The sequence below is a fragment of the Egretta garzetta genome, unplaced genomic scaffold, assembly GCF_000687185.1.
Source record: "Egretta garzetta isolate BGI_Z169 unplaced genomic scaffold, ASM68718v1 scaffold16, whole genome shotgun sequence".
In the NCBI taxonomy this organism is placed as follows: domain Eukaryota; kingdom Metazoa; phylum Chordata; class Aves; order Pelecaniformes; family Ardeidae; genus Egretta; species Egretta garzetta.
The window spans coordinates 5,798,792-5,813,066 of NW_009260022.1; the positions used below are offsets into that span (position 1 = coordinate 5,798,792).

Genomic DNA, 14,275 nt, shown 5'->3' on the forward strand with positions numbered 1-14,275 from the left:
CTTAAATCGGTGCAACATCTAACTCTTTTTATGATCCTAAAGTAAAAGTAGTCATCAGCAATGAGTAGGTTAAAGCATACATTTTCAATTTCTGACAAAACGGAATCACTTTACATAGATCTAGCAACACTAAAACAGTAGGTTTAACTTAAACTACAAGGAGACAATTTATTCTCATATGCAAGCGGTCCTTTCTAATTTTGGGGTAAGGAAAGCCTTGTGTGGTACTAGAAAATGTATGAAAACAGAGGAATAGTAGTAGTTTCACCTCCCTCCCTCCACTCTTTATCTGTATATTACAATCAAACTCAACTTGTAGAGGTGCACAAACATTTTAGTGGACCATAACAACTAGCTTTTCTTGAAGTTTTACTTACTATTTTTTTCTTTTGGGATTTTAAATCTTCCAGGGCATCATCTAAAAGAAGGACATCACACATTAATTTTCAAATATAAGAGATAATTTCAGCACACTCTAAACATTGACTTGGCTCTGTGAGATCAGGAAAAATTATGCACTAACCACTACCAACCCTACAACATTAGTAAACTTTGCATAAAATAACTGAAGTTTTTATGTGAAACTAAATCATTTTAAATCCTGAAACTGCTTATAAATTATAGCCCACTGTTATCACTTTACAGTTATAACTATTAAAAAGTTTTATATACCATTTCCCCATTAAGCAAACCAATTCTAGCCAGTGCCCTGCTTTGACCTACATTAAAACTGGTACAACAACGGACCAAATACACTTAATCTCATGAGTCAAACTACAGAAAAAAAAAAGAGCTTGAGGTCTAAGAATTAATATATCTATTTGAGTACAAGATTTACTGGCTTCAGTATTTCACGTAAGCCTCTTAACACATGGTTAGTTTCAAATGCCGGGTCAATTCTGAGCTTCAAGTCTCAATCTGTTTCTCCCTTTCAATACTTTCGGACTACAGCAAAATCCCCAGTTTTGTAAGAAAAGCTACCAGGTCATTTTACTACTAAATGTTAAGAGGCTCTGTTACAACTTGTAGGCACAGCACCTAAACTCTCTAAAAGGAAGGGAAAGAAGAAAGGTTAAATGCACGTGGGATTTTTCTTTAAGTCAGTGCTTGCAGTTTGGCATTCATGGAAAACTCACTGTAATAAATCATCACCTAATATAGAAGATACTATCTTGATAAATCCATTTTCTATTACCTCCCTCACAGCAAGAAGAGTTTAACAAAAAACTACAACTTTTTCCCCTTCTCAGCTCTATTGGACACCAGCAGTTCACTTCCTGTAAGCTATTTTTACCCATTTTTCAGTTCTCAAAAAAAGGAAAAGCTTCATATAACTACAAGAAATAAAACCAAAACCTACCAAACTAAGCACATACTTTTGTATCGTTATTTATATATATATATATATTTAAGTATGCTATACACACTTTTTAAAGTTACTTCAGAAACACTGCTGTTACTTGAAATTAAGAGAACACATAATTACTTGGAAGTTTTCCAGAATGCAGAAACCCATTTTGATAAACCACTTTATTAAATGTACAAAATACTAAAACTGGGCATGTATGCGTTTGAAATTTTATGCAATTAAAGGGTAACTACAACAATCCCTTATTAGTTAAGACAAATAGGACATTGAACAAGACCATATATAGGACTGGGCTGGACCACAGAAGATGAACAATTCCAGGAATTGTGCATTTTCAAATTAATAAGGTACCTCCATCCACCAAATTTTACATTTATATTAGAACACAGCCTCTCGTGTAGCCCCGCACAGATTAACACCATGAAGTGTGCTGCAATGCAGTACGGTATCATGCAGCCAAACAAACCGCACAATACAGTCGGCTCTTAACTGTTACTCAAGAAACGGAAGCTGCTTTTGGTACAGAAATGCCTAGAACATCCTCAAGCATAGCCTCCCACAAAGCAATGCAATCAGTTTAAAACGTGGGCATTTGTTTCTGATCACTTTACCATGTTCAACAAGAACCTCATGAAACACCTGCACCTTCAATCGTGGCCAAATAGCAATTACTGCAAAGTACTCTCAAGAAACCAATATATCTCATCATAATTAAATGTACAGGAAAAAAATTCATACTAGTGAAGTCAATACCTGCAAGATACTTCATTTATTTTCCCCACACTCTGGGACAGATCAGCCTAAATCTTCCTCAACAGTTGTTTGCCTGACCAGTCTTAAAAACTGAAATTCCATAACCTTTCCACATCACCTTTCCTAGTGTTTCACTAGGAATTTTCCTCATTGAGCATGGTTCCCAGAACTGGTGTATGCTGGTTATCCAGCAAAGGGCTTTATAATATTAGATTATAATCTCCAGTGACTCAATGTGCTATAGTAACTTATTCCAGAATAAAAGGCTAGCTTTGAGCCACTCAGTTGCCAGTTTACTCTCTCAGCTATGTTTTCTCCTGCTTTACTGCTGTAACTCTTACATGGCACATTTGATTTTCTTTTCCAAATACAGGACTTTTATCTTTGAGGTAAAACATTTCATTTTTACCTGATCTCTGGAACAATGCAGAAATAATTCCTTTTGGCATGTTCTAACATCTACTAAAACCCTTTATGCACAGGTTCAACAAAAGCACTAACTTGCTTATATGCCAAAAACAGCAAAAGACATTTAAGCAAACTAGAAGAACATACATATTTTTTTTTCTTACCCAGCCATGAAATGCAAATATATATTCGCCTTATAAATGAATCACACGGCACTACAGAATATATGGACAATTTTATTTCTACATAAAAATGTATGTCCTATGCTTGCATATCAAATGCAAACATTAAGTTTAAAAAAATTCCAAAAGTGATGTTTAACTCATAAGCTGTCACAAATTAAATACATCATGTTGTTCTGCAAGTCATAAAACATAGTGCAACATTGATGTTTTCCTGTATTATTGCTCACATCACCATGAGATATTGTTACAGGTTGGACTGCTTTCAAAGAAAGTCTCAAATGAATTCTAACTACTGCAGACAAGTGCCGTAGATGCAGTTTAAGTTTTGCATTAGAATGAATCTGCATGTTCTTTAACAACTTGTTATATATGTTTGAACATCTGAATTACCTTTTTTTAGTCACGTGGCTTCCAATTTTCCTTAGCTCTCAAAACAGCACAAAAACACTTGCTTATCCTTTTTCCACTCAGGAAAACATAAGCATGCTTTGGAGAACTTGGAAGATAAAAGCTATCTTGACAAATAAATTAAATACATCTGCTGTAAATCTCTTCTCTTATGCATAAAGATAACCGATTAAGACTGCTGGAACACTTGCAAGATGCAAGTATTAAGGGATCTACTAGTATTGTTTATATTTCCTTTCCCTCACTCCTACTTCTACAATACATTTTATTCCATTACACTTTGAAGCATGCAAAGACAGGAGAAAGTTACCACGATTTTTTAAGTGAAGTTAAAGATTAAGCAGTTTCCTTCCCATTCTTCAAGAACTGTGTGGTAGAAACAACAGTTCAGCTAATGCTACCCATTTCAGCATCAACCAAAAGGCTGCTCTTTTCCTGGAAGCCAAATTATCCAAAGTATTTACATTTTCATAGCAAGCATCATCCCCAACTAGTTCCATATTCTAAAAAAAAAAAATGACAGAAACAATACTTACTATTCCTTTCTGTCCTTTTGGAAAAGAAAAAAATGAGCAGTGTTCTTATAAACCAGATTCTTTAAAACAGAAAGAAGAATTGTATTAATTAAAATAAAGTAACAATTTCTGAAGTCATTTAGCAAACAGGATAGTTAATGCAGAAGACTCAACAGATGAGACGTAACTTCACAAATACAAGAACAGAAATCTTCAAACAATATTTATACAGAAAACTAAAAATGAAATTAGTATCTTGTCAACAGGAAATCAACATTGATCTAAATAAAATCGTTCTGTCTATTGAAATTTAAGTATTACTATAGACAGAAATACTAAAGGAAGCAGCCGCAAGTAACATCATCACTTGCTAAAGTGTTCAGTGGGAACTTTTTAAAATCAACGTATGAGCAGCTAGCTGAAAATTACTTAGTCATCACTTCTTATTTCATAGATTTATGATGCATTTTATCCAGAAAACCAAGCTTACCAGCTAAGGCCCAAAATTAAGACCCAGGAGACTTGTGGGAAGAATTCAATACCAATGAAAACCATGAGATACAGCTATTGTACAAATGCTCTCCCAAGCAGAGTTAACTGACCTGACTCCTGGCAATTTTACAGAGCTCTGAATCCACTCCATTTCTGTAGAGTTTTAGCTGACTTAGCTCAAACAATAAGGCAGTTTATCTGCGCTCAAGATAAAGTTAGACTGATCTACGATCATTTTACATTTGAAAGGTCTCTCTGCAATCATCAGGACTTATTTGTTTTAAAGCTTAGAATTGCTTATAATTATTAAGTTGACACTTTTCCTGGCAAGTTATTTGGCCTAAGCCAAGGGGCAAATCTCATACTTCAAGCCTTTCCAAGCACCTTATCCAAACCCCTCCTAGTGCCAAGCACTATATAACAAAGCTTAAAGTAGCAATGTTTCATTTAAGAAAAAAATAATTCTTAAAGGCTAGAAAGGTTCTCTGAAAAACAGCTAGCAGAAGAAAGCTAACTAAAAGGCTAAAATTTCAAACAAACAGAGTTTCAACTCAATTCATAAGAACATCTTTTGCATTTATATAATGGCTGCCCAGTTCAAAATGCTATCAAGTATTAACAACACAACCTGAGCTAGGTAAGTTAGACAAGACAACTGGAACATGACAGTAAACTATTCAATGTCAGAGAAACGGAGAAAGAAGTTTAACTCTATTCCATGTTCAAAGGTGTGCTGCAACAACTGCTTTAAGAATATGGATGGCTTTGCCTGCTTACACGCAAGATGTGTCTCTTCATAAAGTATCAAAAGAAATAAGTGTTTTACAGCATTTGTATTGCCTTGAAGACTATGTTACACAGGCACAAGCTTTATTTCTTTTTTACTGTATGCTTAATAAAGTCTCATCTAGTTGTATTCTGGACTAATAGATACATGGTAGGACTTCACGAAATAAAAAACATTTCCTCTAAGAACTTGGAGGTGAAAGTTTAATAGCAGACCACTTCAGACAAATTTTACAAAATAAAAACATATTTCTCTGAAAATCAGAACATGCAAGATGAAAAAGAATCCAACTGCAATTATTACCATTTCAAGAGCGTCCTTCTAACATGCTAATATCTTTCATCAACTTTTCAGATATTTCAGTATACATTTAAAATTAATGATGCTGTATATTCCTAGAACTTAACTCACTCTACCAGCATCAGTAACTTGCTGAGGCCCTGAGGGAATGACCTAAGGCAGAAATAAGTTGGTGACTGACTGCAGGCTGGAAAAGGCAGACACATTCCAGTTTGATTAGGGATGAAAAATCTCTAGAGCTATTACTGGGTGGCACCAGGCATTCAGCACAGAGTCACCTCTTGACCGAGAACGAAGACAAGCTGGCAGTTGCTTGCCATTCATATCTGCCAAAAAAAGCTAAAGGGGAATAGCTTAAGAGAAAAATCAGATAAACAGTTGCAATTCATAAGAGAACAAGTCTAATTCTAAATGTTAGTAAGCCAATATCCAATTCAGAATTTTATAGAAACCCACTATTCAAAAAAAAAAACACAAACAAGAATTGGAGGACAAACTGGAGAATAAAAATCCAATGTGAAAATTCGCACCACAGCACTAGAAGCCATCACCTTCAGTTAATAAAATTTTTCATTTCTACACTTTGGTGTGTTAGGATTAGTGAAGAGAGGCTGGTAATACTTCCTCTTCTACACACCTTCCCTGGTAGCATGAGCAAGCCTTGCATACTAACACAGATTTTCAAATCCTTGTCCTTAAGAACAAAATCAATTCATATTGCTGCCAAAGATTCATTTGAGCTTTAATTTCTATATTAATCCTTTCCAGTCAAGACATTGCTGCCCATCTATCTTCTCCACAGGATTCCATAACAGCAGCACATTAGTACATTATGCATAACACAGTATGACATACAAAAAGCATCTTCAAGTATTTTGTTTGCATGTTATGTTATGCTGACCTACATTAATCAAACTTGCAAAGCATTAAATATTTACATTTGACTTTGACTTTCAAGTCTAAAGCTAGGGCACTGACAAGTCATGTTTTCATACAAAGATGCTGTATAAATATGGACAGTATTTACAATGTTCATTTCAGCAAATTAGTAAACGCACTGTGCTCCCCACCACTAGGAAAGACGCTCAATAGGCTGCTTCTCCTTGATGGTCTGGGGGAAGGGGAGGCAGGGAAGTAGCTGTTTAGTGAGGTGGGAGCCCACTTTTTTATTTTTAGAAAAGCAGTTTTCTTAGAAAACAAAAGCCATACATGAGGATGAGCAGCCAGTCAGCTCAATGAAACAAACAAGTAGATAATACTTTCTCCTATTTACATCCAGTGATGTTGGGATATTTTCTGGTTGAAGAAGAGAGTCAATGATTTTCCAGAACAGCTAATTACGTAAAACTAGTCATCAACATATTTAGGTTGATGACCTTTCAAGTCACTTCTGTGTTAACAGTCACCTAGTATGCAAGTTTCTCCGTTCATTCTTGTGTTTCTTCCCCAATTTTATACACTGCATTTTACATACAGGCAACATACCCTAGGTCACTTTCATATAGTAGCATTGCTTTTCCAAATAGAAGTAGAAATAAAGCCCAAGATAATCTTCTTCTGCTTATATTACATCACCTTGCAGCTGTTCAGATATAGGTCTCTCTCTAGCCCTAATATAATTTTGATAAGCCAAGTAACTTTAGATGCTAGCATCTTTTGATGGTAAGACTTAGTTCTACACTAAAGCCAGACCCATGAGAGACATTCCCCTCAAAGAAAGTGTCTGCCTAACTATTTGGATTTATTTTAAGAGAAAAAATTCAGCAAGTTATGACAACTCAAGGATTGTGAAAAGAAAACCCAAACCCCTGCTGAGATGTATTTTCCATCTCCTTTTATCAAAGAGACAGCAGTTAGAAAAAAAAAGGCGTATTTACTTACATCAATGGAAATGCAAAAAATGGAAGCGTCATAATCAACCTTGCTGTCCATTCATCAGGAAGACACCACAAATACACAATTAAGCAGGTGATAAGGTAAAGAAGTGAAGAGTAGAGAAGCAGCCTTCCAACCCATAATTTCTGTAGCCTTTGATTTTTTTCTCTAAATTCTTCTAATGTCTGTATTTCCTGTAAATAAACAGGGTTCAACCTTATTAGTGAAATTAGTTGGTGGTTTTACTAAGCTGCCTTTAAGTGTTTGCTAAAATTAGCCATATCAGTTTGATACTTGATTAGCAAAATCAAGCAGCTTTTTGAGAAATTACAGTATTTGCCCAAAGATAACTTTCATAGCATAAACACATCATACTATTAAGGTTATGATATGGGCCACTTGCAATGTATTAGCAGTAACACATTGCTATTGGGAAGAAATATTACAAATCAGCACTTTTTCCTATTTGTAATGCATTAGTATATTTGGGAGAAGTGGAAAATGCTAATATCTTATGAATAGCAGTCTTTATGATCACATAAATCACTACCATCCATACTTCACATCCTAAAACTTTCATGAAGCACCTGTGGAATTTCAAATGCTTCTAATACTTTTCTACTAACATGGAAAATTGCTGAAACCTCTCCATCATTTCACGTTTTCATTTCAGTGTTTTCCTCACATTAAGAGAGAAATCCTGAACACCTGAACGATGCTTTTGGCATATTAATAAAGTGATCCACCAATGCTCTGCTATGTTACCATTTTGACTGCATTTCAAGTGATGACAGGAGTACTCACACTCTCACATTAAAAGGAAAACAAAAAATATCAACAGCATATTTCAAAACAGTTACTTTCCCCATAGAGTACAGACATCTGTCACAAATTCTGGCTAAAATTCACAATTGATTACTGAACCATCTATTCAGTTATTCTGCCCCTGACCTTACTTACTACCACTACAGTTACAGGTCTTACACTCAAAACCATACATTGAAGCTTTTCTAATGAGCCTGATGAATGGAACTTTGCATTAGTGACATTTTCCACTACTTGGGAATTTAACCATCAGTTACAATAAAATTGTGTAATCAAGCCAACTTCACATTCATTCCCATTTCAGGCTCTCTAAATAAATATTTAAACTGTAGTTCTCACTATCTATTATACAGTATGGGGTTTTTTAAGTTACCAATATAAGGGGAAAAAAGGTAGCAGTCCATCTGAAACTCAGAATCTCTAGTACATCCAACTGCAATAATTATCAAAAAAATCTTAAATTCCATGACCTAATGTGAAAGAAATACATGGCCAGCAAAAAGGATGCATATCTTTAAAAAAAAAAAAAAAAAAATCGAACAAAACACCAGAAAGCAAATACATACCTTATCAATTTTTTCTAATAGTTCTACAGTGGAAGGCTTTGCCTGCTTACAAGGGAAAGAAAAAAAGATGTTAATCTCACTAAAAAAAAAAAAAAATCAGTATTCTGAGGATTACTGTACATTAACAGTTTTCTAACAAAAAGACATATTCATAATTATTTTCTATTTTACACAAAGGTAAGAAGTTTTCCTACTTTAATACTGACAAACAGAAGGGACTGCAATGAATCACTATTTTACAGTTGGTATTCCTGTTAACTGAAGGCTCCCTTCCTACATCACAAAAGATGAAAACCCATAATGCATGCACAGCAATAACAGACGTGTGGGTGGGAAGCAAAACAAGGAGAGAATTGATGAGTGGAGGGAATAGGCAAAACAAAGAGGATATATACATGGAGCCCTAACCTGAGAACTTCAGCTTTTTATTACTATTCATTCCACACACAGACACATGCTCTAAATAAATTATAAGCAACTGCAAATAAGTGTTATCATCTCCAGTAAAATTCCCCTTAGGAGCAACTTGGAATCCACCTTCCAGGAATCCTTCCTAATTTCTGAGAAGTATAAAGCCACTATCTTCCCCCACCCTTCAGGCCACAAATTCAAAAAACATAGCCCACACTGCATCACCATGAAAAGGAGCGAGTTTCTATTAACAAAACTGACAATTCACCTAAACCTTTGCCTTTGAAGGAGTTTTGTATGGGACACTCCGAAATCAACTGATAATATGCAAAGGCAAACATAGACTCAAACAACTCACACCTGCCAGAAGAGCAGTCAAAACCTCATGCCTCCTCCCCATAAACTCAGTACACCATTCAATAATATACAAGTCAATAAAACCAGTTAGGAATAAAGACTGTTATAGGTAGGACCCATAATATTTGTTAAAACAGACATAGAATGATATTCTGAATGTATCCATTTTGACCTAAAATAGCCACCAATCTTTCAAGTCACAAATGCTGCTGTCTCTACCCTGATGAAGCACCACAAAACTATTTAGATTTACAGAAAGTCAGTATTCTGAGGATTACTGTACATTAACAGTTTTCTAACAAAAAGACATATTCATAATTATTTTCTATTTTACACAAAGGTAAGAAGTTTTCCTACTTTAATACTGACAAACAGAAGGGACTGCAATGAATCACTATTTTACAGTTGGTATTCCTGTTAACTGAAGGCTCCCTTCCTACATCACAAAAGATGAAAACCCATAATGCATGCACAGCAATAACAGACGTGTGGGTGGGAAGCAAAACAAGGAGAGAATTGATGAGTGGAGGGAATAGGCAAAACAAAGAGGATATATACATGGAGCCCTAACCTGAGAACTTCAGCTTTTTATTACTATTCATTCCACACACAGACACATGCTCTAAATAAATTATAAGCAACTGCAAATAAGTGTTATCTCCAGTAAAATTCCCCTTAGGAGCAACTTGGAATCCACCTTCCAGGAATCCTTCCTAATTTCTGAGAAGTATAAAGCCACTATCTTCCCCCACCCTTCAGGCCACAAATTCAAAAAACATAGCCCACACTGCATCACCATGAAAAGGAGCGAGTTTCTATTAACAAAACTGACAATTCACCTAAACCTTTGCCTTTGAAGGAGTTTTGTATGGGACACTCCGAAATCAACTGATAATATGCAAAGGCAAACATAGACTCAAACAACTCACACCTGCCAGAAGAGCAGTCAAAACCTCATGCCTCCTCCCCATAAACTCAGTACACCATTCAATAATATACAAGTCAATAAAACCAGTTAGGAATAAAGACTGTTATAGGTAGGACCCATAATATTTGTTAAAACAGACATAGAATGATATTCTGAATGTATCCATTTTGACCTAAAATAGCCACCAATCTTTCAAGTCACAAATGCTGCTGTCTCTACCCTGATGAAGCACCACAAAACTATTTAGATTTACAGAAAGAGTTGAAACTGTCTTTTTATAAATTAACCAAACCAGGCCAGGCCTGGTACTGCAAAGGAAATGAAGGGCAGCCGCACAGTTTCACAGTTTAGGAATTTGGCAGAGAACATTTTTGGTCATTATGTCTCACTACTGGACTTGAGTGACATATTAATGGGAAAAGTTTAGCACTAACATTTGACCAGCATTAACAGTCAATCAATAGGCATTAAGAAATACATCCTATGTAATCCCATCTTCTAGACTAAAGATTATTATATTGTTACACAGTTTTACTTACCCTCCATCTTGAAATTAATCCACCCATCTTCTGCTGTAGACAACTGTTGGCAGAGCTATCAATCTTCTACAAGAATTCACAGCTAGAAGTGAAGCATTAAGCACTTAGGAGCAATCTAACAGCACAGTCCAAGATTCACTAATTTGTTCCAATATCTAAAGGAATCAAAATATTGCATAAGGCCATTCCCTAGTTATCTACCTATATGTTATTTTAAAATCTAGCTTTCTGTTTCGTAGTCCATCTTGCCAGTTGATCAGCCTTGGTGCGGCCAAACTTATTTTTACTTTGGAAATACTCATCCAGAGAGGAGCCCTCAAAGGTAGAAGCACAAGATAAGAGCTAAAAAAGCCACCAAAATCCCCCAGCAGAAAAAACAATTTTTAAAACTTATTAAGCAGGATTATTTAAGAAACTTATTTCCTCTGCTGTTCATAAGCATAACTCTCAATGTTCCTTTTCAGCTGTCACTCCAGGCATCCAGCATTAATATCCTACTATTACGTGAGAACATTCATCTCCAGTAAATCTACTTCCTTTTCATGTTCTCATCAAGAACATATTGGATAGCACTATTGTTATTGTTGTCTACCTTTCTATCATGTCAAATAATCAGTTTCAAAGGGATTTCACTTGCTCTAGGAAAGCACTACATTGGCAGGTCTTTCCTGCACACAACACATGGTGCAGTCCACCCGCACACCAAATGGCCCTAAAGCAATTCCAACAGTGCAAAAGTAGCTCACCTGACCCTGCACAAACCTGGAACCCATGAACAGCACGAATTTGATGACCTGGGTCTAGATTCCTGAAACAAAAGTGTAGCAACTTTCCATCAGCAGGTAGTTGGAATCAATTGACTTTTAACCTTAGGATAGCAGAATTTCTCTCCAGTCACTTAATTTACATGTTTTATACCCCATGAATGAAAAAGTGATCAGTTCACAGCAATCCCAGCAGCAAACTAATGCTCCATCCCAACTAGGGGCTCAAACCTTTTTAACTCTGGAATGAAACGGTAAGACTTATTAAAATAAAGCACTGATCTAGTTAGGCAGAAATATAAGTTATTATTATCTTGTTTATTAAGTTACCTTTGGACAAAAATTGAAAGACAAAGAAACCTAATCTCAATCCAAATTTGTTTCCAAATTGTCCAAACACATTAATATAATGTAGGCTACACATTGCTCACTAGCATGAACACTACTGTAGTACGGTAACCTCCTCACCTTTCAAGAAAGCCAAGGACTTCAGAATCCAGAACTACAGGCCCCGTGATTTCAAAAACCAATCCTTAAAGATAAGGAAAAACGTATTTGATAAGGAAATCCGTATTTGAAACGGTGCCAAAATGAAGCTAGAACAGATGGACAAGTTAGCTCTGCTGCTGCCAAATTACTAGCACAAAGGGGTGAGCTACAGAAAAAGTACAATTACCCCTTGGACTCTTGAGTAAATTCTCAAAATAATCACTACTACAGCAACACACCTCAGTAAAACAGCAGCAATATTTTTATTTTTCAAACACACAATCTAACACTAGGAATTTTATACAATTGTCACTTTGCAGTTACAGGCAACTTTTTGCATGACAGGTACTGCAGTAGACCTGAGCAGACTTTCTTCACAAATATTTCTACAGAGACAGATACTATCTTTATTGCAAAACACTACAGAAGTCATGTCAACTAGCCAACCAAGAAGTTTGTAAACTTAGCACAAGGTTCTCAAATCTAGTTTGCTTCGCTAGCATTGCCACTGCTGTTAGAAGCAACAGTAGCTCTCAGCTGTGGACACAGAGACACACATAGAGATGCTCACGCAGCCTTTTTATGTGCCATCTTCCTTCAGGCCATAGTTTGAAAACCTCTGCACTAGAAGTGTTAGAAGATCTTTTGGGCATAGGTTATCTATGAGCCACCAGCCTTTGTCAATAACACATTCACAGTGTTATCTCTACATATGTTTTTTGAAATGTCAAACCTGTTTTCAAACCTATGTAAAACACGTGTCACCATGCACGTAATTTTACTTTAACTATGATGCTGACAGGCCTTATGTATGCTGCTCTGCAAGTCAGTAATACTACCAAAACCCTTCCCCAATGAGGTATTAAGGGATTAGGGCCACTAGATTCACATTTACAGTTTAGTCACCAAATCCTCAGTTATGAGATAGAGAATTTTCTATGGTTTCTATAGAGTCCCCCAGATGTTCTCCTTCCCTCCCTTCTCTGCTTTTCGACATGACAACGCAAATTGTCAACTGCTTCAAACTCTCCTCATTCCTCCTCACCTGCCACTCCACATTCCTACCACTAATACCCTACTGTTCAAGGTAAGAGTCCTTCCACAAGCCTCCTTCCCATGCTCTAACCATCAAATTATTGCAAGGCACTTTTTCCTTCTGAAGACTGCATTTCTTTAGCACAGAGATATCCTTTCCACTCACTGAGCACTGCTGCAATTGGATTTGTTTCCACAAACATTATCACTGATCTAGTACACAAATAACATAGCTGCAACATTTCCTAACCTGAGGCTCAAAACAGACAACAGAAGCATTAAAAAAAACCCACTTAATGTAGAAGCTTAAAAAACACTATTACCAATTTTAATTTTTTTCAGAGTTGGGTAATAATTCCCTGATAGCATCTCCCCCAGAAATATGCAATTTAATTAGTAAAAAACAAAGCAAAAGAGCCACAGTAATAGTACCAGAGCAGAAAAATATTCTCTTTTGAAAGCGGGATGAATCATGCACAATTACAGAAATCATCCACCAACCCATTCATCCACATGGAGAAAATAGCGTGATGATCTCATTACACTTCTATCAAGTGAGTCTTAAATTTCTTCAAGCTTGTTGTTGTTTTAAGATCAAAAGCTCTCCAAAAAAAACCAAAGTCTCCAAAGTAAGTTTTAATAATTGACATGCTGAAATTCAAGACTGAATGACATTAAGACAAGTCACATTTAAAGAAAAAAGGAAGTTAGAAATTTGAAATCAAGGCTTTGCATACAGACATATAGACCTTTCCCCTGAAGGAAGGGGGAATGTTCTTTAAATGAGGGGGTTTGTAAACTTAGAGACTTCATTTTATGTAAATATTTTCAGGTATTTACCATTACAAAGAACACAAGTTCTACCTTTCAAATTGAATCTCCAGTTCTGCTCACAAAGTTTCCACCCAAAACTCGTATTCTCCCACAATTTACTGACCTCAGAAGCTCCCACAGTGACCATAAAAAGTTTCTCCAGCTATGAGCGCCATGGACAAGGGAACAAGCCCAACAGAACCAGGAGCATCACCCACCACCTACTGCTAGCCTGTCCTGGAACCTCTCAATTAAAATCAGATACTGAATTTTCTTCAATTTAAACTTCATTTTCAGCTGTTTCTGTTGGGAAGCATCCTACGGAGGTCCTGTGCTCGCCAAAGCCTTAATTGGAAAGGCAAATTAGTTCCCGCACCGAGACTCCAAGGCGATGGAGCAAGGAGCGGGGGTGGGGTGTCAGGCGCTGTTTTCGAAGCCCAGCCTTGTTTTGAAGCA

General features: G+C 36.2%; 1 protein-coding gene across 10 annotated transcripts in view; it reads right to left on the minus strand.

Moving 5' to 3' along the window:
- LNPK (lunapark, ER junction formation factor) overlaps window positions 1–14,268 on the minus strand; it is a 55,591-nt gene extending 41,323 nt beyond the window's left edge. For 3 of the 10 annotated variants that reach the window (XR_004842274.1, XR_004842273.1, XM_035896204.1), the window contains exons 1-9: window positions 13,944–14,268; window positions 13,508–13,670; window positions 11,951–12,014; window positions 11,465–11,526; window positions 10,719–10,800; window positions 8,484–8,528; window positions 7,099–7,286; window positions 3,660–3,718; window positions 378–418 (exon numbers count right to left, since the gene is read on the minus strand). Coding sequence is in view for 8 of the 10 variants with exons in the window: in XM_035896204.1 (XP_035752097.1) it covers window positions 378–418; window positions 3,660–3,718; window positions 7,099–7,286; window positions 8,484–8,528; window positions 10,719–10,745 (360 nt within the window). In the remaining 2 variants the exon portion in view is untranslated. The other 7 variants (XM_009640796.2, XM_035896210.1, XM_035896205.1 and 4 more) reach the window with 7 other exon arrangements.
- Between the last annotated feature and the right edge of the window lie 7 nt (window positions 14,269–14,275).